At 43.7% G+C, this 16,922-nt stretch overlaps 1 protein-coding gene across 1 annotated transcript in view; it reads left to right on the plus strand.

Annotated features, from left to right (window-relative positions):
• adgrv1 (adhesion G protein-coupled receptor V1) overlaps positions 1-16,922 on the plus strand; it is a 507,287-nt gene that overhangs the window by 339,670 nt on the left and 150,695 nt on the right. The window contains exon 82 of the mRNA XM_067982173.1: positions 5,681-5,781. Within this exon, the coding sequence (XP_067838274.1) occupies positions 5,681-5,781 (101 nt within the window). The remainder of the gene's footprint in view (positions 1-5,680; positions 5,782-16,922) is intronic.

Raw genomic sequence — 16,922 nt, forward strand, 5'->3', positions numbered from 1 at the left:
CCAGTATAAAACTGGCTTCCAGGATTGCTGGGCACTACCCTGAGGATGGAAGTAATATAATCTTATTAGAGCAGCAGAATTGTATTCCAGCACAATCTGTAACCTCATGGCCCGGCATATTCCTCACTCTACCACTACCAACAAGCCAGGGAATCAACCCCGGTTCAATGAGGAGTGTAGAAGAGCATGCCAGGAGTAGCACCAGGCGTACCGAAAAATTAGGTGTCAACCTGGTGAAGCTACAACTCAGGACTACATGCATGCTAAACAGCGGACGCAACATGCTATAGACAGAGCTAAGTGATTCCACAACCAACGGATCAGATCAAAGCTCTGCAGTCCTGCTACATCCAGTCGTGAACGTTGGTGGACAATTAAACAACTAACGGGAGGAGGAGGCTCTGCAAACATCCCCATCCTCAATGATAGGAATCTTACAACACCAGGTTATAGTCCAACTGTTTTATTTGAAAATCACAAGCTTTCGGAGGCTTTCTCCTTCGTCAGGTGAGGAGTGTGGGATTCCCTGGAAGGTTATCGCATTTATAGTCAGAGAACAATACCTGGTGATTACAGATAATCTTTCCAACTGCCCGTTGTCAAGGCAATCGAAGTGTTCAGACAGAGTGATGTTACCTACAGGACCACCGAATACACAGACGGCCAGAACAAAAAACAGACACAGAGAGAGAGAGAGAGAAACATCCAAAAGGAAGAGAAAGACAGAGAATGACCCGTTGTGTTAAAAACAGATAACTTTTTTTCGCTGGTGGGGTTACGTGTAGCGTGACATGAACCCAAGATCCCGGTTGAGGCCGTCCTCATGGGTGCGGAACTTGGCTATCAATTTCTGTTCGATTTTGCGTTGTTGTGTGTCTCAAAGGCCGCCTTGGAGAATGCTTACCCGAAGATCGGTGGCTGAATGTCCTTGACTGCTGAAGTGTTCCCCGACTGGGAGGGAACCCTCCTGTCTGGCGATTGTTGCACGGTGTCCGTTCATCCGTTGTCGCAGTGTCTGCATGGTCTCGCCAGTGTACCATGCTCCGGGGCATCCTTTCCTGCAACGTATGAGGTAGACAACGTTGGCCGAGTCACAGTCTTCTGATGCCTTGATAGCTACATGAGTGCAGTCTGTTATGCCCTGGACACGAAGAAAGCCAGCCACCGCTGCAAATCTCAGAGCTCGCTCATTCTGGCCCTTGGTGTCCACAGGGAAGGTAATGTCCTGGTTGGCTTTGGCAAAAAGGGGATTGGTGACCTTTTTGCAGCTGCATACTACGGACAGGGAAATGTGGATGATGTCCCCTGTAGCAGCCTGGAAGTAACCTGAGGTGAAAAAGTTAGGGACGGTGGTGACTTTGAAAGCCACTGGCAAAACACGGCCCCTTGGTCCAGCAGGCAGGAGGCCCTGCATGAATGGATCAACATCAGCCTGCTTGGTGAAGCATTGGATGCTGATGCAGTGCTCCTCAGAAAATATCCAGGAAACTGACTCTTGGCCTATAGACCCTGTGGGCTGGGTGAAGCTTTCTATGAGCAACCCACTTCACCTGCTATGTTTCAACAAGCCTGGTTGTTGCTACTGCTGCTCTTCTAACTGTTCCTTCACCCAAGGCAAAGAAGCAAAAATGGTACCCATGACAAGCTGTGAGTGCTTACTCAGGGTGAGCAAGGCAAAAAAAAAAGTAAGAAACAAGCAATCTCTAAGCTCGGAAATCCACTAAGCACAATAGCAGAAAGTTCCTTCTGATCTGAGAGTCTGCAGCTGAGTGGCCCTTTAAATAGTGCTTCCAGTCATGTCAGTCAGTTTGTGAAGCCAATCCTCGGGTTGGCCACTGGGCAGGACTTCTGACCCGCGCAGATAAAATCGCATCAGGTTCGTCATTACATCATAGGACCCCGATTTGCATTCATTAATGAGGCAATCACCTATTTCCGGTGGGTGTGTTTTCCACCAGTGTCAGCTCCCGAGTTTAAGTGGCGGTTGGTGGGTATCTGGCGGGATCGCAGATTCTGGATTTTTTTTCGGGCCCACCCACCCTGTTCACGTTGGGTAGGTTGGATTGAAATCGCGATCCCTGTTTCCAATACCTGGAGCTTGCCCAAATCATATTGACCTTGCTTGAAGGTGGGTAGGAATTTTACTCATCCCGTGTACAACCACTGTGATCATGCCCTTGTAGAAAATCTAGGCTTCAGATGCCCTAATGGATAGCTGTTCTTTTTCTTGACTGAGCTGCTACAATGAGCACTTTGTTAATGCACGGGAGTGGAAAAAATCTCAAATATCTTTTGTATCCTGTTGACTGATGTGAAACAGTATTGGCGACAGCAATGGAAAATCTGCAATTCAGTCTATGACTGAAGGTGAATGATGTGGTGGCAGGAAAGCAGGAGAAACACTAATATATGAAGGAGAAGGGATAAATAATCTTGACATTGTTTCCCTTTTAAATTAGTAAACTATCACATGAAAACTTCTTTCCACCAAATCACTGCTGCTGTTTAACAGACATTGAAATGGAGAGGTCAGAAATAGCAAGAAAGTCAAGAGCCTAGCTTAATTTGGGCTGAGGGAGATGACTTTGCAGTAGAATCTGTTTCTGTTGGGTTTCCAATTCTTTTTGGCCTCATTGATAATTTCTGATAAGGGGCCAGGCACTTATGCTCCCCGTCCCCTCCTTCATGACATCACTTTTGGGATTGGAGGCTGCCCCACAAATCCCGCCAGTTCTGCCTAGCCGATGGCCAGCGGTAAGTAGGTCTACAAGAAGTCATAAGTGAGCCTTGCAATGCTGTATCCCAACAATAATTGATTGAACAGAAATTAATTGCCATTGGAGAAGCAGCACATCATCAATGGAGCAGTTGGGAGGGCACATTGTGAATCTAGTTTATTAAGGTGTTGCTCCAAAACCTTCTTGTCTCCATGGTGTGATGGAAGACGATGGTACAGTTGGCCGCATTGAAGGCCATAGAGAGGGTGAGGAGGGAGAAAGCACCATGGTCATATAAGATCTTGTTGGTGATTTTGACATATGTGGTTTTGGTGCTATGGACGAGATGGAAGCCAGGCTGAAGGAACTTGAATAGGGTACGGTGGGAGACATGGCCACGTAATTGGGCAGCAGTGATTCGAGGACAGACTGAATTAGTAAGAAGTTTTTTAAACTTATTCAAAATTCCTACGATATAAAGGGGTTGAATTTCCTTAGGGATTCTCCGGATCGTCTGAAGTAACTTCGGTGGATGATCCGCAGAAACCCCTTTTAAATGGCATTATGCCATTTCTCCAGAGTTTCCATGGATTTTCCGCTGAAGTTATGGTGAATAATTGGAAAAATCTTTACACAAATGTATCCCCAAAGTATTTATTTTTAAGTCTTTGAACTTATAGGAGAATTGAAATGTTTAATATTATTGCAGTAGCTGATAGTTGATATGCATTGAATGGTTCTTTGATAAGTTTGCCGGTTTAAAATGATGGGTTTCTGTAAAGCTGCTACAATTACATTAAACATCAAATTTCTTCTGTAAAGTAGGAGATCTTTGAAAGTAGTATTTATTACTTAGTGAGAGTCGAGAAGCATTTGAAACCGAAAGTACTTCCCGTAACACATAGGCTGGAAATTTCCTTGGATCTACTCTCACTTCACCACCGTAACTTCACCAGAAAGATGGCGGAAACCCTGTTTACACATGTATGTGGGGCTTCTGCTGCACTTCCAGCAAAGTTGCAGCGACGGAGTAGGAGCAACTCCTGGTTGCTATGAGTTTGTAATTATGAGGTTGACCGTAAAAGCTTTTACTTTATAATAGAGAAGATTGTCAATGATCCACTAAATTTGCTATCAACTTTTACAACCCCATAGTCAACTGATATGACTCACTTAACCTTGTATCACCACAGTAAGGGCAGCCAATTTGGTTGATTAATTTTCCTACAGTGACGCATTAACAATGTGGCCACTATTGTGACATCACAATAACTGCTATGTTTCCACCACTATTACCTCCCAACACTATCTGCACACTCACAGTAAAAAGATTAGAGTGTAGATTGGTACTAGTACAAAAGTCTGTGATATGATTATTGATATTAAGGAATCTTTGTCATGAACCACTTTCCTTTCTAACTCAATATTTAATCTTGTATATGCCAAAAGTCAGCAATTCCACCAGTATTGGGCTGACTGACTTTGCTCTTACCAGCTATTTTAGTTCAAACTCCTATTACCTCTTGGCTTGCTTAATGTTGATTGAATCCAGATGGGAGTATTTCAGAGACACAGAGTGTACAGGGGATCTTTCAGAGAAAATGAACCTGCAAGAGGGATTCTCAGATTTATGAATCAAGTAAGAGGGGTAGAAAATTTGGTTTTATATCGAGTCGACATCATCTTCAAAATGGCAAACACTTGTGAGCTACTCCTTTGGAATAATTGTTGAGTTTTTACACTTCCTTGAAGTAAAAAATAGAATCATAGAATTTTGCAAGACAGAGAAAGTTCATTTAACCAATCACACTGCTGGCTTTCTGAAAGAGTTATTTCCTACCCTTTTATGATTTTCTTTTTCAAATATTTATTCACTTATTTTTTTAAAGCTATTAGTGGTCTGCTTCACTATTGTTTCTGGTGAGGCTTTCTATGTTCTAACAACCCCTTGTGTAAAAAATAAATCTCCTGCTCTCCCTTCATTCTTTTGGTGATTTTAAATTTACAAGTTTTGATTCACAAGTTGTTTTCTCAAAACCTCTCAAATTTGAACATCTTTATTAAATCTCCTCTTAACCTTCTTTCTTCTAATGAAAAGAACCCTAATTTCTCTAGTCTGTTATTATAACTAAAGCCTCTCATTCATGGCATCAACATAGTAAATCACTACTGCACCTACTTCTGCATCTTTGAATAAACACTGCCACTCCCATTCCCTTTGTCCTACTCTATTCCTTCTAAACATTTTATAACCATGAATGTTCCGCTCCCAATACTGCTGTAGCCTACATCTCTGTTGGTGCTATTATAGCATACGTCCATAGTTTGTGCCTTTAGCTCACCAACTTTATTCACAATATTCCATGCATTCATGTATATAGAAAGGGTAATATATCTTGTCAAAGATCATTTAATGATTAAAAAAAAACCTCAAGGATTATTTAATACTAGTTGATCTCCCATGCTGCTGCTTACAGATTTATATGGATTGGGCTCCTACCTCTCCCTGCTGCTGATGATGGGCAGTTCTAACTATGTCATAATTAGAAATGGAGACATTGCTGTCCCTCAACTTCCTTCCTGTACCTCAAACCTTTCTTCTTCCTCTGTGTGCTAATCCCCTGTCACTTTTTTTTTCTCTGTCTCTCATATTATTTTAACTCATAGGCCCTCCTCTCCACTGCATAGCTGTGCTGTGACTAGATTTTACAATCATAAGAGGAAGAAGGCCCTTCAACCCATTTGATCTCAAACGTCTTGAACGTCAAATCTGCCACGCTGTCCTATAAACTGTGCTCTTTAAGTATATAAAACTGACAATCAGTAGAAAAATGTTGTTGACTGAGATGAATTTTTAAGACAATTCTTTACTTAAAACATAGTGAAACTATCACAGACACAGTGATGTGCTCGAAGCCTAGTACAAAGTAGTTTCTAACATCACCTATGGTCTGTGTCTACAGGTTTTTCTCTGGCCATTTTGTCTCATTTGCTTTGCTCAAGATTCTCAATGTTTGCAGCCAAACTTCTCATGCACATGATGGTTGCTTGCCTAGGAACTCAGGTAACATTTCCCAGAACTGTGCTGATTAAGATTTAACAATGTGTTGTATTATGAAATAATCATTAATCCTAGTTTTATGTTGTGTGCAATATGCTTATTTCATTTATAAGCTTTTTTGAAGAGCAGTGTATGACTCTTAAGAACAAAAAGGTGGATTTTCCCATCACATTGTTTTTGAATAACACCTGTAATAATAATATCTGTACTACCATCTATTACTATCATTGCAGATGCTCATTCAGTAACAAAATTGCTGCCCTAAAAACATGTCTAATGGTCCATTAACAGAGCCATTAGAAATCTCTATTATTTTCAGTGGAAATTAAGGATTTTTGTCATTTAATTGAAGAAATATTTTTTAAATTCATGAATTAGTAAATATATATGTGGAGTGAGGTCTCCTTTAATATTGACATGTTGAAACTTAAAATGTTATTTTTGTCCAAAATGTTTGAGTTATGTGTTAAGTACAAAGGAATCTTATTTCATCCTTTACCCATGGTTGTTATTGATTCCCTTTGCCACACTTTTTTTATTCGTTCATGGGATGTGGGCGTCGCTGGCAAGGCCAGCATTTATCGCCCATCCCTAATTGCCCTCAAGAAGGTGGTGGTGAGCCGCCTTCTTGAACCGCTGCAGTCCATGTGGTTAAGGTTCTCCCACAGTGTTGTTAGGTAGGGAGTTCCAGGATTTTGACCCAGCAACAATGAAGGAATGGTGATATATTTCCAAGTCGGGATGGTGTGTGACTTGGAGGGGAACGTGCAGGTGGTGTTGTTCCCATGTGCCTGCTGCCCTTGTCCTTCTAGGTGGTAGAGGTCACGGGTTTGGGAGGTGCTGTCGAAGAAGCCTTGGCGAGTTGCTGCAGTGCATCCTGTAGATGGTACACGCTGCAGCCATGGTGCTCCGGTGGTGAAGGGAGTGAATGTTTAGGGTGGTGGATGGGGTGCCAATCAAGCAGGCTGCTTTGTCCCGGATGGTGATGAGCTTCCTGAGTGTTGTTGGAGCTGCACTCATCCAGGCAAGTGGAGAGTATTCAGTCACACGCCTGACTTGTGCCTTGTAGACGGTGGAAAGCCTTTGGGGAGTCAGGAGGTGATTCACTTGCTGCAGAATACCCAGCCTCTGACCTACTCTTGTAGCCACAGTATTTATGTGGCTGGTCCTACTCTTTCCTCCAAGCCTTCTGTGAGTATCATCATATTTGTTTTTACAACCCTAGGAAGGAATTTGATATTAGTCATTCTGCATGGGTTTAATAGGTTAATGTTACTGCATTGGGGATGGAAATATAATGGCTGAATTCATCACAAGATATACAAAGTTTGACAAGATTCACTGCAAATTAAGGGAGATCAGATGATATCACAGTCCAGGCTGACTAGGATAAGCTGCTTTTTTCTTTTAAAAAGTGAGTCACCTAGGTCTACATAAGGGATACTGACCCCAATATTATTAGGTACTAATACTGTCAAACACTCTATGCTGACTTGTGTACCTGAATGTTATTTTATGGGTAGACTTGGGCACAATGTAGAGGTGTATACAAAAGCTGCAGGAAATTAAATATAAAAACAGATTTGAAACATTTTCATGGGTTTTTTAATCTCTACTGTTTGATTCAAATTCTTTACAATTGTAATTGGGGTTACTCTGTGCGACATCATTTACTTTGTTGTAGAGTTTAACAGGGAGGAACAGTCACCGTTTGCATTTAGTAAATATGGCGCTGGTCCCTGAAATATAAGAGTCTTTTTGTTTGGCCATTTTATTTCAGTTTTATTCACTTACTTTCATTCAATGTTTAACTGGAGGGACTTGTGGCTCATCCAAGACTGGATGTTAGACAAGCAGTCTAACAACATAGAGCAGTGGACAGGTTGAGAAAAATGGTGGAAATGTAGAGTATACATGTGGCAGCTGACCTCATATCTGCAGATGATGTCACCGAGGAGCAGCATATTGATGAAGAAAAGGAAGGGACCAAAGATAGATTATTGGAGGACTCCTGAGATAGTGGTGGGAGGGAAGCTAATGCTGGGGTGCTTTGGCTATGATTGGATAAGCAAGAGTGGAATGAAGTGAGGGCAATCCCAACGAGCTGAACAACAGAGAAGAAACATTGGAAGAGGATGATGTGGTTCACTGTGTCAGTGGCTGCAGAGGGATCAAGGAGGGATAAACAATCATGATCACAGAGACACAGAATGTTATTTGTGTTTTTGGTTATGGCCGTTTTGGCTCTCTAGCGGGGCATAAACCTGATTGGAGAAGTGTCGAGACCACGTTGTGACAAGGTCAAGTGGCTGGCTGTGTATATAAGTGGGGAATCAATGTTGGGAATGAGGTTGAGGGAGGTGAAGAGTGTCAAAGAAACTGGCTGTGGTGGGGGAGAGTGAGTTCTGGTGAAATTTGAAATCAGTGAGGGTGGTAAAAGTTTACAGAGACAGAAGGGAGGAGAATTCATTAAGGAAGGCATCTGGAGGTCAGTCGGTGTTGAATAAAGAGGTTCTTGAAGGAAGGAAGGGAGGAGTGGAAGAGGGTTAGGTGTTTGAATGTGGAGACGAACCTGGAAGAGTAAGGGGAGGAGCAAGACGGTGGGGAATGTGGTGAGTCAGGTGGGCAACTTCAGTGAGGTGGAAGGGGTCATCAACCTTGAACCAAGTTTCTGTTGAACCCAGGATGTCAAGACATTCCTCCACAATAAGGTTGTGGAATGGAAGAGTCTTATTTCAGAGAGCATGGACATTTTGAAGAGTAGTTCAGAAGGAAAGAACAGCTAGGGGCTATTGGGTGCCGATCAAGCAGACATTTATTTACTAAGGGAATAAGAGAGAGAATGAATAGAGGAAGGAGAATAAGGAGGTGATTTAAGTCATAGGCTTCAGGGATGCATACTGTGGCTGGGAAGGCATCAAGAAAGTGAAATAGGTTAGTTAAGATTACTGCTGAGGCAGAGCCGCCATCGAAAGCTGCAGTGCACATGGCAAAAGATGCCTAGGTGGAAGGAGGGATGATGAGGAAGTGGGTGGAGTACCTGGAACTCGAGCCCAAAGGTGTCAGCTCGAGGTTCGCTCCAAATTGGGCCTTGCACCTCATTTCCATAAACTGATGAACTGCAGATGCCAATCAGGCATCCAGATTCAGCTTGCCGGCCGGGGCCTTCTCAAAATCGTCTGGCTTGGATGCCGAGCTGGCCCGCAGCTAGGTCCTAGGAGCAGGGGGGGGCAAGCTCGGGCTGGCAGCGGTGCACCACCTGGCTACACATTAAAGTAAAATTTTTGAAAATTACTTGTCTTTTCGTCAGTGGCCTCCGTTTTTTGTCGAATTTGGCATTGGCGTTCTAAAACAGACATTAAGCCTCTGATTAGCATATTCAAGGTGTCTAACACCTGTTGCAAGTGGACACTCGGAAGTCACAGCTTCCATTTTGGCAGACGGCACACGACCGGGGATGCATCAGGCAGGATACCCCGACCATCCATTTAGCAACCAGAAATTGGGCGTGATGTGGGCCAATTTCTCCCCCTATATATGGTAAGTTATCCGATTCCCCAAATCACACGAACAGCTTCACACGCAACCAGTGCATGTTGGAAAACTGAGGCCAGTGCATCTGTGATTCTCTGATATGTGCTAGCTGTATGCAGTGACACAGGGCGTAGCAAAATTTACCATTATAAACGTATGCCGTTCTTATTGTTGAAAGGGACAACAATGATCAGGAACAGGGTGAAAGAGACAAATGGAAATCATGATAAACAGAGGAACAGGACTTTAAGACCTGCATTCCTGGAAGAGAAGTGGTAGTGATTAAAAATAGAAAAACTGCAACTGTTAGCAACTGAAGTAAAAACAGAAAATGCTGGAAATGTACAGTAAGCCTGTTAACTTCTCTGTAAAGAGAGATTAACGTTTCAAGTGTAGACCTTTCATCACATATGATAAAAGGTCTACACATGAAATATTAACTCATTTTTTCTCTTCGTAGATGCTGATAGGGTTGCAAAAAAGACAGACTCTTTTTATTTGTTTCAATATTGATGCAATTTATCATGTAATTTTTGTTTGTCACCTGTAGGTGGCAGCACAATAGTGTATAATTAATAGTGCCATTTTAACATTATTGACAACACTGGTAATGTAACAAAAAGTATTTGAGAGCTTTATATCATGGAGGAAGCTGGTGTTCAGATTTGCTAAAAATTGTATTGACATGTTCTATTGGGAAGGTGTGAAATTGAAAGTTAGCCTGTAAATAATCTCCATAGTTTGAAACCTTTGTTAATTAGTAGTTGGTTCAGATTTCAAAAGCCAAATTTCACACATCCACCACATAGATCTGGAATCATGAGAGGATTTCTTTCCTGTTATTGCACCTGAGCATATTGAATTGCTTGCGTGCAGCCCATAGAGGAATGTTGGGCAGGCTCTGTTAAGGATATGTGATTTTCCAAGCCGATTGTCCTTTGTGCTAATGTGACCCAATCAACGCAGGGGCAATTATCGAAAAATCTGCCCCATCATGTCCAGTATGTCTACAAAGTCATGCAATTCAGATCTAAAAATGACTCCTCTACCCAAAATCTTAATGGTTTCCCTAACCCTCCTGCCATACTTCCTCTTCAGAGCTAAATACGTCCAAAACTTCATTACAGTCTATATTAAAGTTTTCACATATACACATGCGCTCACAAATAGAGGTGCACACAATATATAGACCTATTGCTATGTGGCTTGTGAGCTAAAAATAAGTCGTTCATTTAGATTTAAAGGAAGTTTGCTATTAATATTGGCTTAGGAACTAAAATTAATACAGGCACAGCTTGAAAAATAACTTTATTGGAAAATAACTTTTTCAAGCTCCTTCCAAAACATTAAGGGCCTGGTTTTCCTCCTACCCCCATCTCCACCCCCCCCCCCCACCCCGCCACCCCACCCCAGCCCACTCTGTACCAGGATAAAATTGCAGCGTTATTTTAGTCTGTGCCTACTGTTAGAAACAGTAGCCAAATGCTTCCACTCATCCACAAAAGCCCTATTGTACTGAAGAATTATTTACCTGAGGTAAATAGAAGTTGCTCGCTGCAACTTTACAGATCCTATGATCTGGAGATGCAGCCCTGCAATTCCTACTACCTGGTTTCCATGGCTGATCTTCAGGTACACACCTGCCCAGCAGAATCCTTGGAAAATTATGTGGATGGCATTCTGCCTGCTACTCCGATTCTCGGGACCTCGGAGTGGATGCCCCTGTTGCGCCTCTACAAGAGCAGCCCTCCCTCCCCAAATATTAAAATGACCCCACCCCCAGGATTTGAGATGAGGTCAACGTCTGGGCAAAGTGGCAGGCAGAAGTCCCACTTTACCGCATTTCTGCCCCTTTAAAAGGATTCGTTGAATTTCAACCGTAAAGGATTTAGCACGTGTGAAAAAAAGAATTACATCACATAACCTGTTCAAACCTAGGAAAGTCCCTTGAGATTTATCAGTATTTCCTGGAATAGATCATGTTTATTCAATAATCTCCCTACTTTCAATTCGAGCTTTACCAGTAACATTTATAAATTGGCTGAGAACTTGATTTGAGTGGCTATGTTAAATCAAAACTAACCTTGGTGAGCGATTTAACATTTTTTTTCCTGTTCAGTTTCCCCCCTTCCTCTCCTGAAGGTGCTGACTTTTGCTGAAGTTCCAAGAAGGCCATTAGGCCTCTGGTGTCTCATCCAAGTGGATATCTTTCAAACATGAACCTAGACAGTGAAGCCTAACTTTTTCAATGGTTTCTGCCTGATTAATTTGTGGGCACAATATTGGGTGGAGTTCTGTTGTGCTGGCTTTCCTTCCATTTTCCTGCCCATCTCATTTTACATTGCCGTTTAAGGTGGGTACAGGAAATACCTGCCCATTTTTGGGCAGTTCCATGAAAATTAAGTCATGAAGCCCATATGCCCAGTTTCCCACCATTTCCACCTCATTTGCACCTCATTTACATAGCCATACATGCTCCCTTGCTCAATATTACTATCTATGTCAACAAGACAGGATTACACTCTCTGAATGTGCAGCTCATTTGTGACCAGCAGCATCACGCCATGCAAGTGAATGCTTGCTTCCCTGGATATAGCTTCCTTGGAGCTGCCCTAATGCCCTCATTTTAAGGCAGCCCACTGTGTCAATACTCTTTGACCCAGCAAGAGGAAAGCCTCAGGGTTTCTGCTGGGAGATCAAGGCTATTCTCTTCAGAAATGGCTGATGACACTTTTGCAATATCCCTAATCTGCTAATCTTGCCATTGGTAATTTCATGGGAGCCCACCGTGTATGCTTAATGATCTTCGAACCAGGAAAATGGGTTTGGCTGGGGTGGACATAGAGGGGCGGGCAGAAATCCTGCTCTGCCGGAACTCTGCCCCTAAGAAACGAATCACCCCCATAGACCTTTAAAGGTGGGAATGCAGATAGAAGTGGCCACTAACAAAGGCAAATGGAATTCTGGGTTTTATACATGGGGACATTAAATACAAAAACAAGGTGATATTGATCCTGCACAAGATAGTACGGCGCAGATTGAGTATTTAATGCAGTTCTGAGTGTCCAATTATAGGAAGGATCATAGAACCATCGAAAAATTAGAGTAAAGGCTCAATAAAATAATAATAGAAGCTATAGTTAGGAAGAACGGCTTGAAAAACTTATTTTCACTGACACAAAGAACGCTAAGTTTTCAAGATTATGGAAGGTTTTGAGGGGAAAACTGAATGATCACTATTAGTGAATGGAGACAGAAACTCAGGATTACCACTAGAAGAAAAAAAGCAAGTTATAAGAAATGTCTTCACACAGATTTATTAGAATAAGGAATATTTACAACAAATAGCCTTCAAGGCAGATTTTATGGGGCAGATTAGGTGCTCCTGAGGCACTCCATACAACTGCACCTAAATGATCATGCCAAGTTAGCTAATTTTAAAAAAAATTATACCATTTTTGGTGTTTAACACATTACACACTCGGAATGCCACAGGGTCAAGGGCTGGAATATTGGGCTGCAGCTGCAATGGCAGGTCTGTTGGCTGCCCTTGTGCCACCATAATTTGGCCAGGAGAACTGGTTCAAAGCACAGCTACCCCTTTCAGTGATTGCTTTATTGACCTCCAATAGCCAAAGCTGAAGAAAGAAGAGTTTTCCTTTTAAAAAGAGAGGCATCCCATTAAAACTCAGGCCTTAATGAGTCTCTTGCAAGGGCGTGCACTCAAGCCATGCAGATGACCCAAGACAGGAAAGTTGAACGTATTTCTCTTCTCGCAGGCACTGTACCTGTGAAGTGCCCAACCGTGGCCCCAAGAGGAAAATTGGCCCTATCCTGTTTGTTAAACAAAACTAGAAGAACTCACTAAGAACAGCACAGTTAATGACTTCTGCTATTAAAGTCTTATAGACATGAAAACAGATTTTGGGAAAATAAAATAAAAATAGAAAATGCTGAAAGTACAGAGGAGTTTGATCAGCATCTGTAACTCTTTATCAGAATGACAGCTGAATGGTTAACCTCTTTTTCTTTCAGATGCTGCTTACTCTATTGTGCATTGCTAGCATTCCTGTTTTTATTTCATTAGAGTTATGTGCTTATTATGTACACTTCCATGCCTGGTCATTTCTTCAAAGAAAAATAACACGGATTTCTAGCAAGGGTAGTCTATTTACTGCCCAGTTTACTGAGTAAACTTTTTATTTAAAAATGTATATAAGTATTAACATGCAGTCACTTGTCAATATTACATTTTTACATTGAGGCAAATCTTGTATCCATGTTTTGCTAACTTCATTTTTTTTTAATAGGCATAAATCAGCGTAAACAAAGGGGGCCCAAGGAAAATACCAAACTCACACCATATACTTCTCTTTAAGTATGAAAATTAAAGTTTCAACTTATTCAACCATCATTCATGCACGTTAGGCACACATGTTTAAGAACCTGCGATCGACGAAGCTTTTCAATTTTTAACGTGACTTATACTTAGGCCAGTTTTATGGACAGAGATGCGCTCGGGCAGAGGGATCGATAGACATCTGTAAAAGATAGAGGAGATTTAGACATATTGGGCCCGATATTACCATGGCGGAGGGTTCATGACGGGGGGGCGATTGGGCGCGTGGGTAACGCGCCCAGTGAAATCAGTCTGCCCCGCGCGCAATCGCAGGCTGATTGGATCCACTTACCTGTTGTTCTGGGTTCCCCACTGCTGAGCTGCGCGTCGGGCGGACTGCGCATGCGCTGTAAGGTCTGTCAGCTGGAGGAGCTCTATTTAAAGGGGCAGTCCTCCACTGACTGATGCTGCAAGAAATATGAAAAATTACAGCATGGAGCAGCCCAGGGGGAAGGCTGCTCCCAGGTTAAATGATGCCTCACTCCAGGTATCATTGGATGGGGTGAGGAGGAGGGGGAGGACAGAGATCTTCCCCCCGGCGGGCGGGAGGAAGCGGCCTGCCTCTGCCACCAAGAAGGCCTGGCTCGAGGTGGCAGAGGAGGTCACCTGCACCACCAACATATCGCGCACCAGCATACAGTGCAGGAGGCGCTGCAATGACCTAAGTAGGTCAGCCAAAGTGAGTACACTTACTCATTCCCCTGCACTCCGTCTGCCACATCACCGCCCCCACCCCACATCTCCTTCTGCACTGCCAACACTACTCTGTCACATCACCCCTCACACCCACTCAAAGCTCATCCTCATCTTACCTGCACTTACTCACCTCGCCAGTACTCATCCCGCCACTACCACTCAACCCAATCCTCATACAATCTCATGGCTCTATCTCATACTCACCCTCTCATGCATCTATTTCACAGTCAGCCTCACTCAACCTACCACTACCTGTGCTGCAGCCACAGGGCATGCATCACATATGTGCAGTAGGCAGCGTAAGGCAAACACGTCGTGAGCATGAAGGGGATGCACAAGGGTGTTTGAGGGTTTGTCATGGTTTTTACTTATATTTAATTTCTGACCAACTCACATTACATATTATATTGGCACCACTACTGTCACGTCTTTGCGAATCTTATCTGGTTTGTGCAATAATGCTCTTTCCTGAGGATCACAATGAAGACCCACACCTGATGCCACCCATTGTGTCACTGCAGAGTGGGTGTAGGTGTATTTGCAGGGCTCTTTTGTGCAGACGATTGAGAGACGTCGGCGATGTCCCCAGTGGCACCCTGGAAGAATGTGGAAGAGAAGTTGTTGAGTGCAGTGGTGACTTTGACAACGACAGGTAAGAAGATGGTGCTCGGGCCAGCTGGGAGCAGCTCGGCATGAAGGAGGCTGCAGATGTCCACGACTACATGTCGAGTGACTCTGAGCCTCCGTGTGCACTGCTGCTCAGAGAGGTCCAGGAAGCTGAGCCTCGGTCTGTGGACCCTGTGGCGAGGGTAGTGCACCCTGCGACGCATCTCTCTCTGCGGTTGCCCTCCCTCCTGCTGTGCAGGTGGATGTGTCACAGCACTGTGTTGTGGAGCTCCATGTGTCAGAGGTAGACGGCATGGCCAGTGAGGCTGGTGATGCTGTTCGCCCTCCGAGGCGGTCATGACTGCAGTAGAAGGCCGCAGCCAGAGATCCTTGAGCACGGTCTCTGGCAGTCGGAAAAGGTTGGGGTGGGGGCTCAGAGCGCGGCAGCGAGGAGGGAGGAAAGGATCGGGGCATAGATCTGGAGGTAGGCAGAGCACAGGTGGCAGGGGGTGGAGTCAGCAGATCATGGGGGTGGAGGGTCAGCAGATCGCGGCAGAAGATTTGCTTAAGGGGCCGGGGGAAGCACTCCTGCCCCTCCTGGCCCACAAGCAGTGCTCCAAAAGACACTTAACCGCTGGATTAGGCATCTCCTGCTTCCTTTTAGCTGCCGGGTTTCCTGAGACCTGGGAAACCTGGCTCACAGCCGTTAAATTCAAATGGCTCCCAAAATCTGAGGAATGAAGCCTCGTTTAAATATTATAGTCACGCACCCACCTTTCCAGAGCAGGTTACTCGCACGCCCCCAAACCCGTCTCGGTTAAACCGGATGTAGGCGCGTTCGTGGCGGGTTGGGGCCGGGTTTCACATGTTCACTGATTTAACCCCCAACCCCGACCCTCTCCCGCCTGTCGTTGGGTTAAAATTCCCCCATTGTGATTGCAAGAACAGGGATTTTGTTCATGTTCTATACACCTGAGTACCTCTCCCAGCGTGTTAAATTGATCTTTTAAAAAATTTTCGTACCTTTTCTCTGCTCCTCTCCCTAGGATGGTCAGTAATGATGAGATATTCTGTGGCAGCCATCTGGCACCTCACCCGTGGCCTTTCTGCATTTAAGGCCTCAGTGGATTATTTGACCATAGGCAGCCCAGCATGATCAAATACTGAACTGATGTCCACTCAAATGCACTTTATAGCTGGAGTCACTGGGTAGTGATCAGGCGAAGGAACTCTGACTGGTCTATTTTCCCTTCTCTCAACCAGAGATTATGGGCCAATTGTAGGCCCATAATAACTAGATTAGACTGGCTAAATCAGCACAGACCACATCCTTAGATCTTTGTGACCTGCATGGCTGAATACCAAACCATTTATTCACTGAGTTTTCTGGAAACTCTTTTAATTTGTTATTTTGATTGATAATTTAAAAAAAAATCTTTTCAGGGACATGTAGATAAGATAGTTAAGAAGGCATATGGAATATTTTCCTTTATTAGCTGAGGCATAGAATATAAGAGCAGGGAGGTTATGCTGAAACTGTATAAAACACTGGTTAGGCCATAGCTTGAGTACTGTGTACAGTTCTGGTCACCACATTACAGGAAGGATGTAATTGCAATAGAGAGGGTACAGAGGCGATTTACAAGGATGTTGCCAGGACTGGAGAATTTTAGCTATGAGGAAAGATTGGATCGGCTGGGGTTGTTCTCTTCGGAACAGAGGAGGCAGAGGGGTGATTTAATTGGGGTGTACAAAATTATGAGGGGCCTAGATAGAGTGGATAGGAAGGACCTATTCCCTTAGCAGAGAGGTCAATAACCAGGGGGCATAGACTTAAAGTGATGAATGGAAGGATTAGAGGGGAGCTGAGGAAAAATATTTTCACCCAGAGGGTGGCAGGAGTCTGGAA

The sequence above is a fragment of the Heptranchias perlo genome, chromosome 4, assembly GCF_035084215.1.
Source record: "Heptranchias perlo isolate sHepPer1 chromosome 4, sHepPer1.hap1, whole genome shotgun sequence".
NCBI lineage: Eukaryota > Metazoa > Chordata > Chondrichthyes > Hexanchiformes > Hexanchidae > Heptranchias > Heptranchias perlo.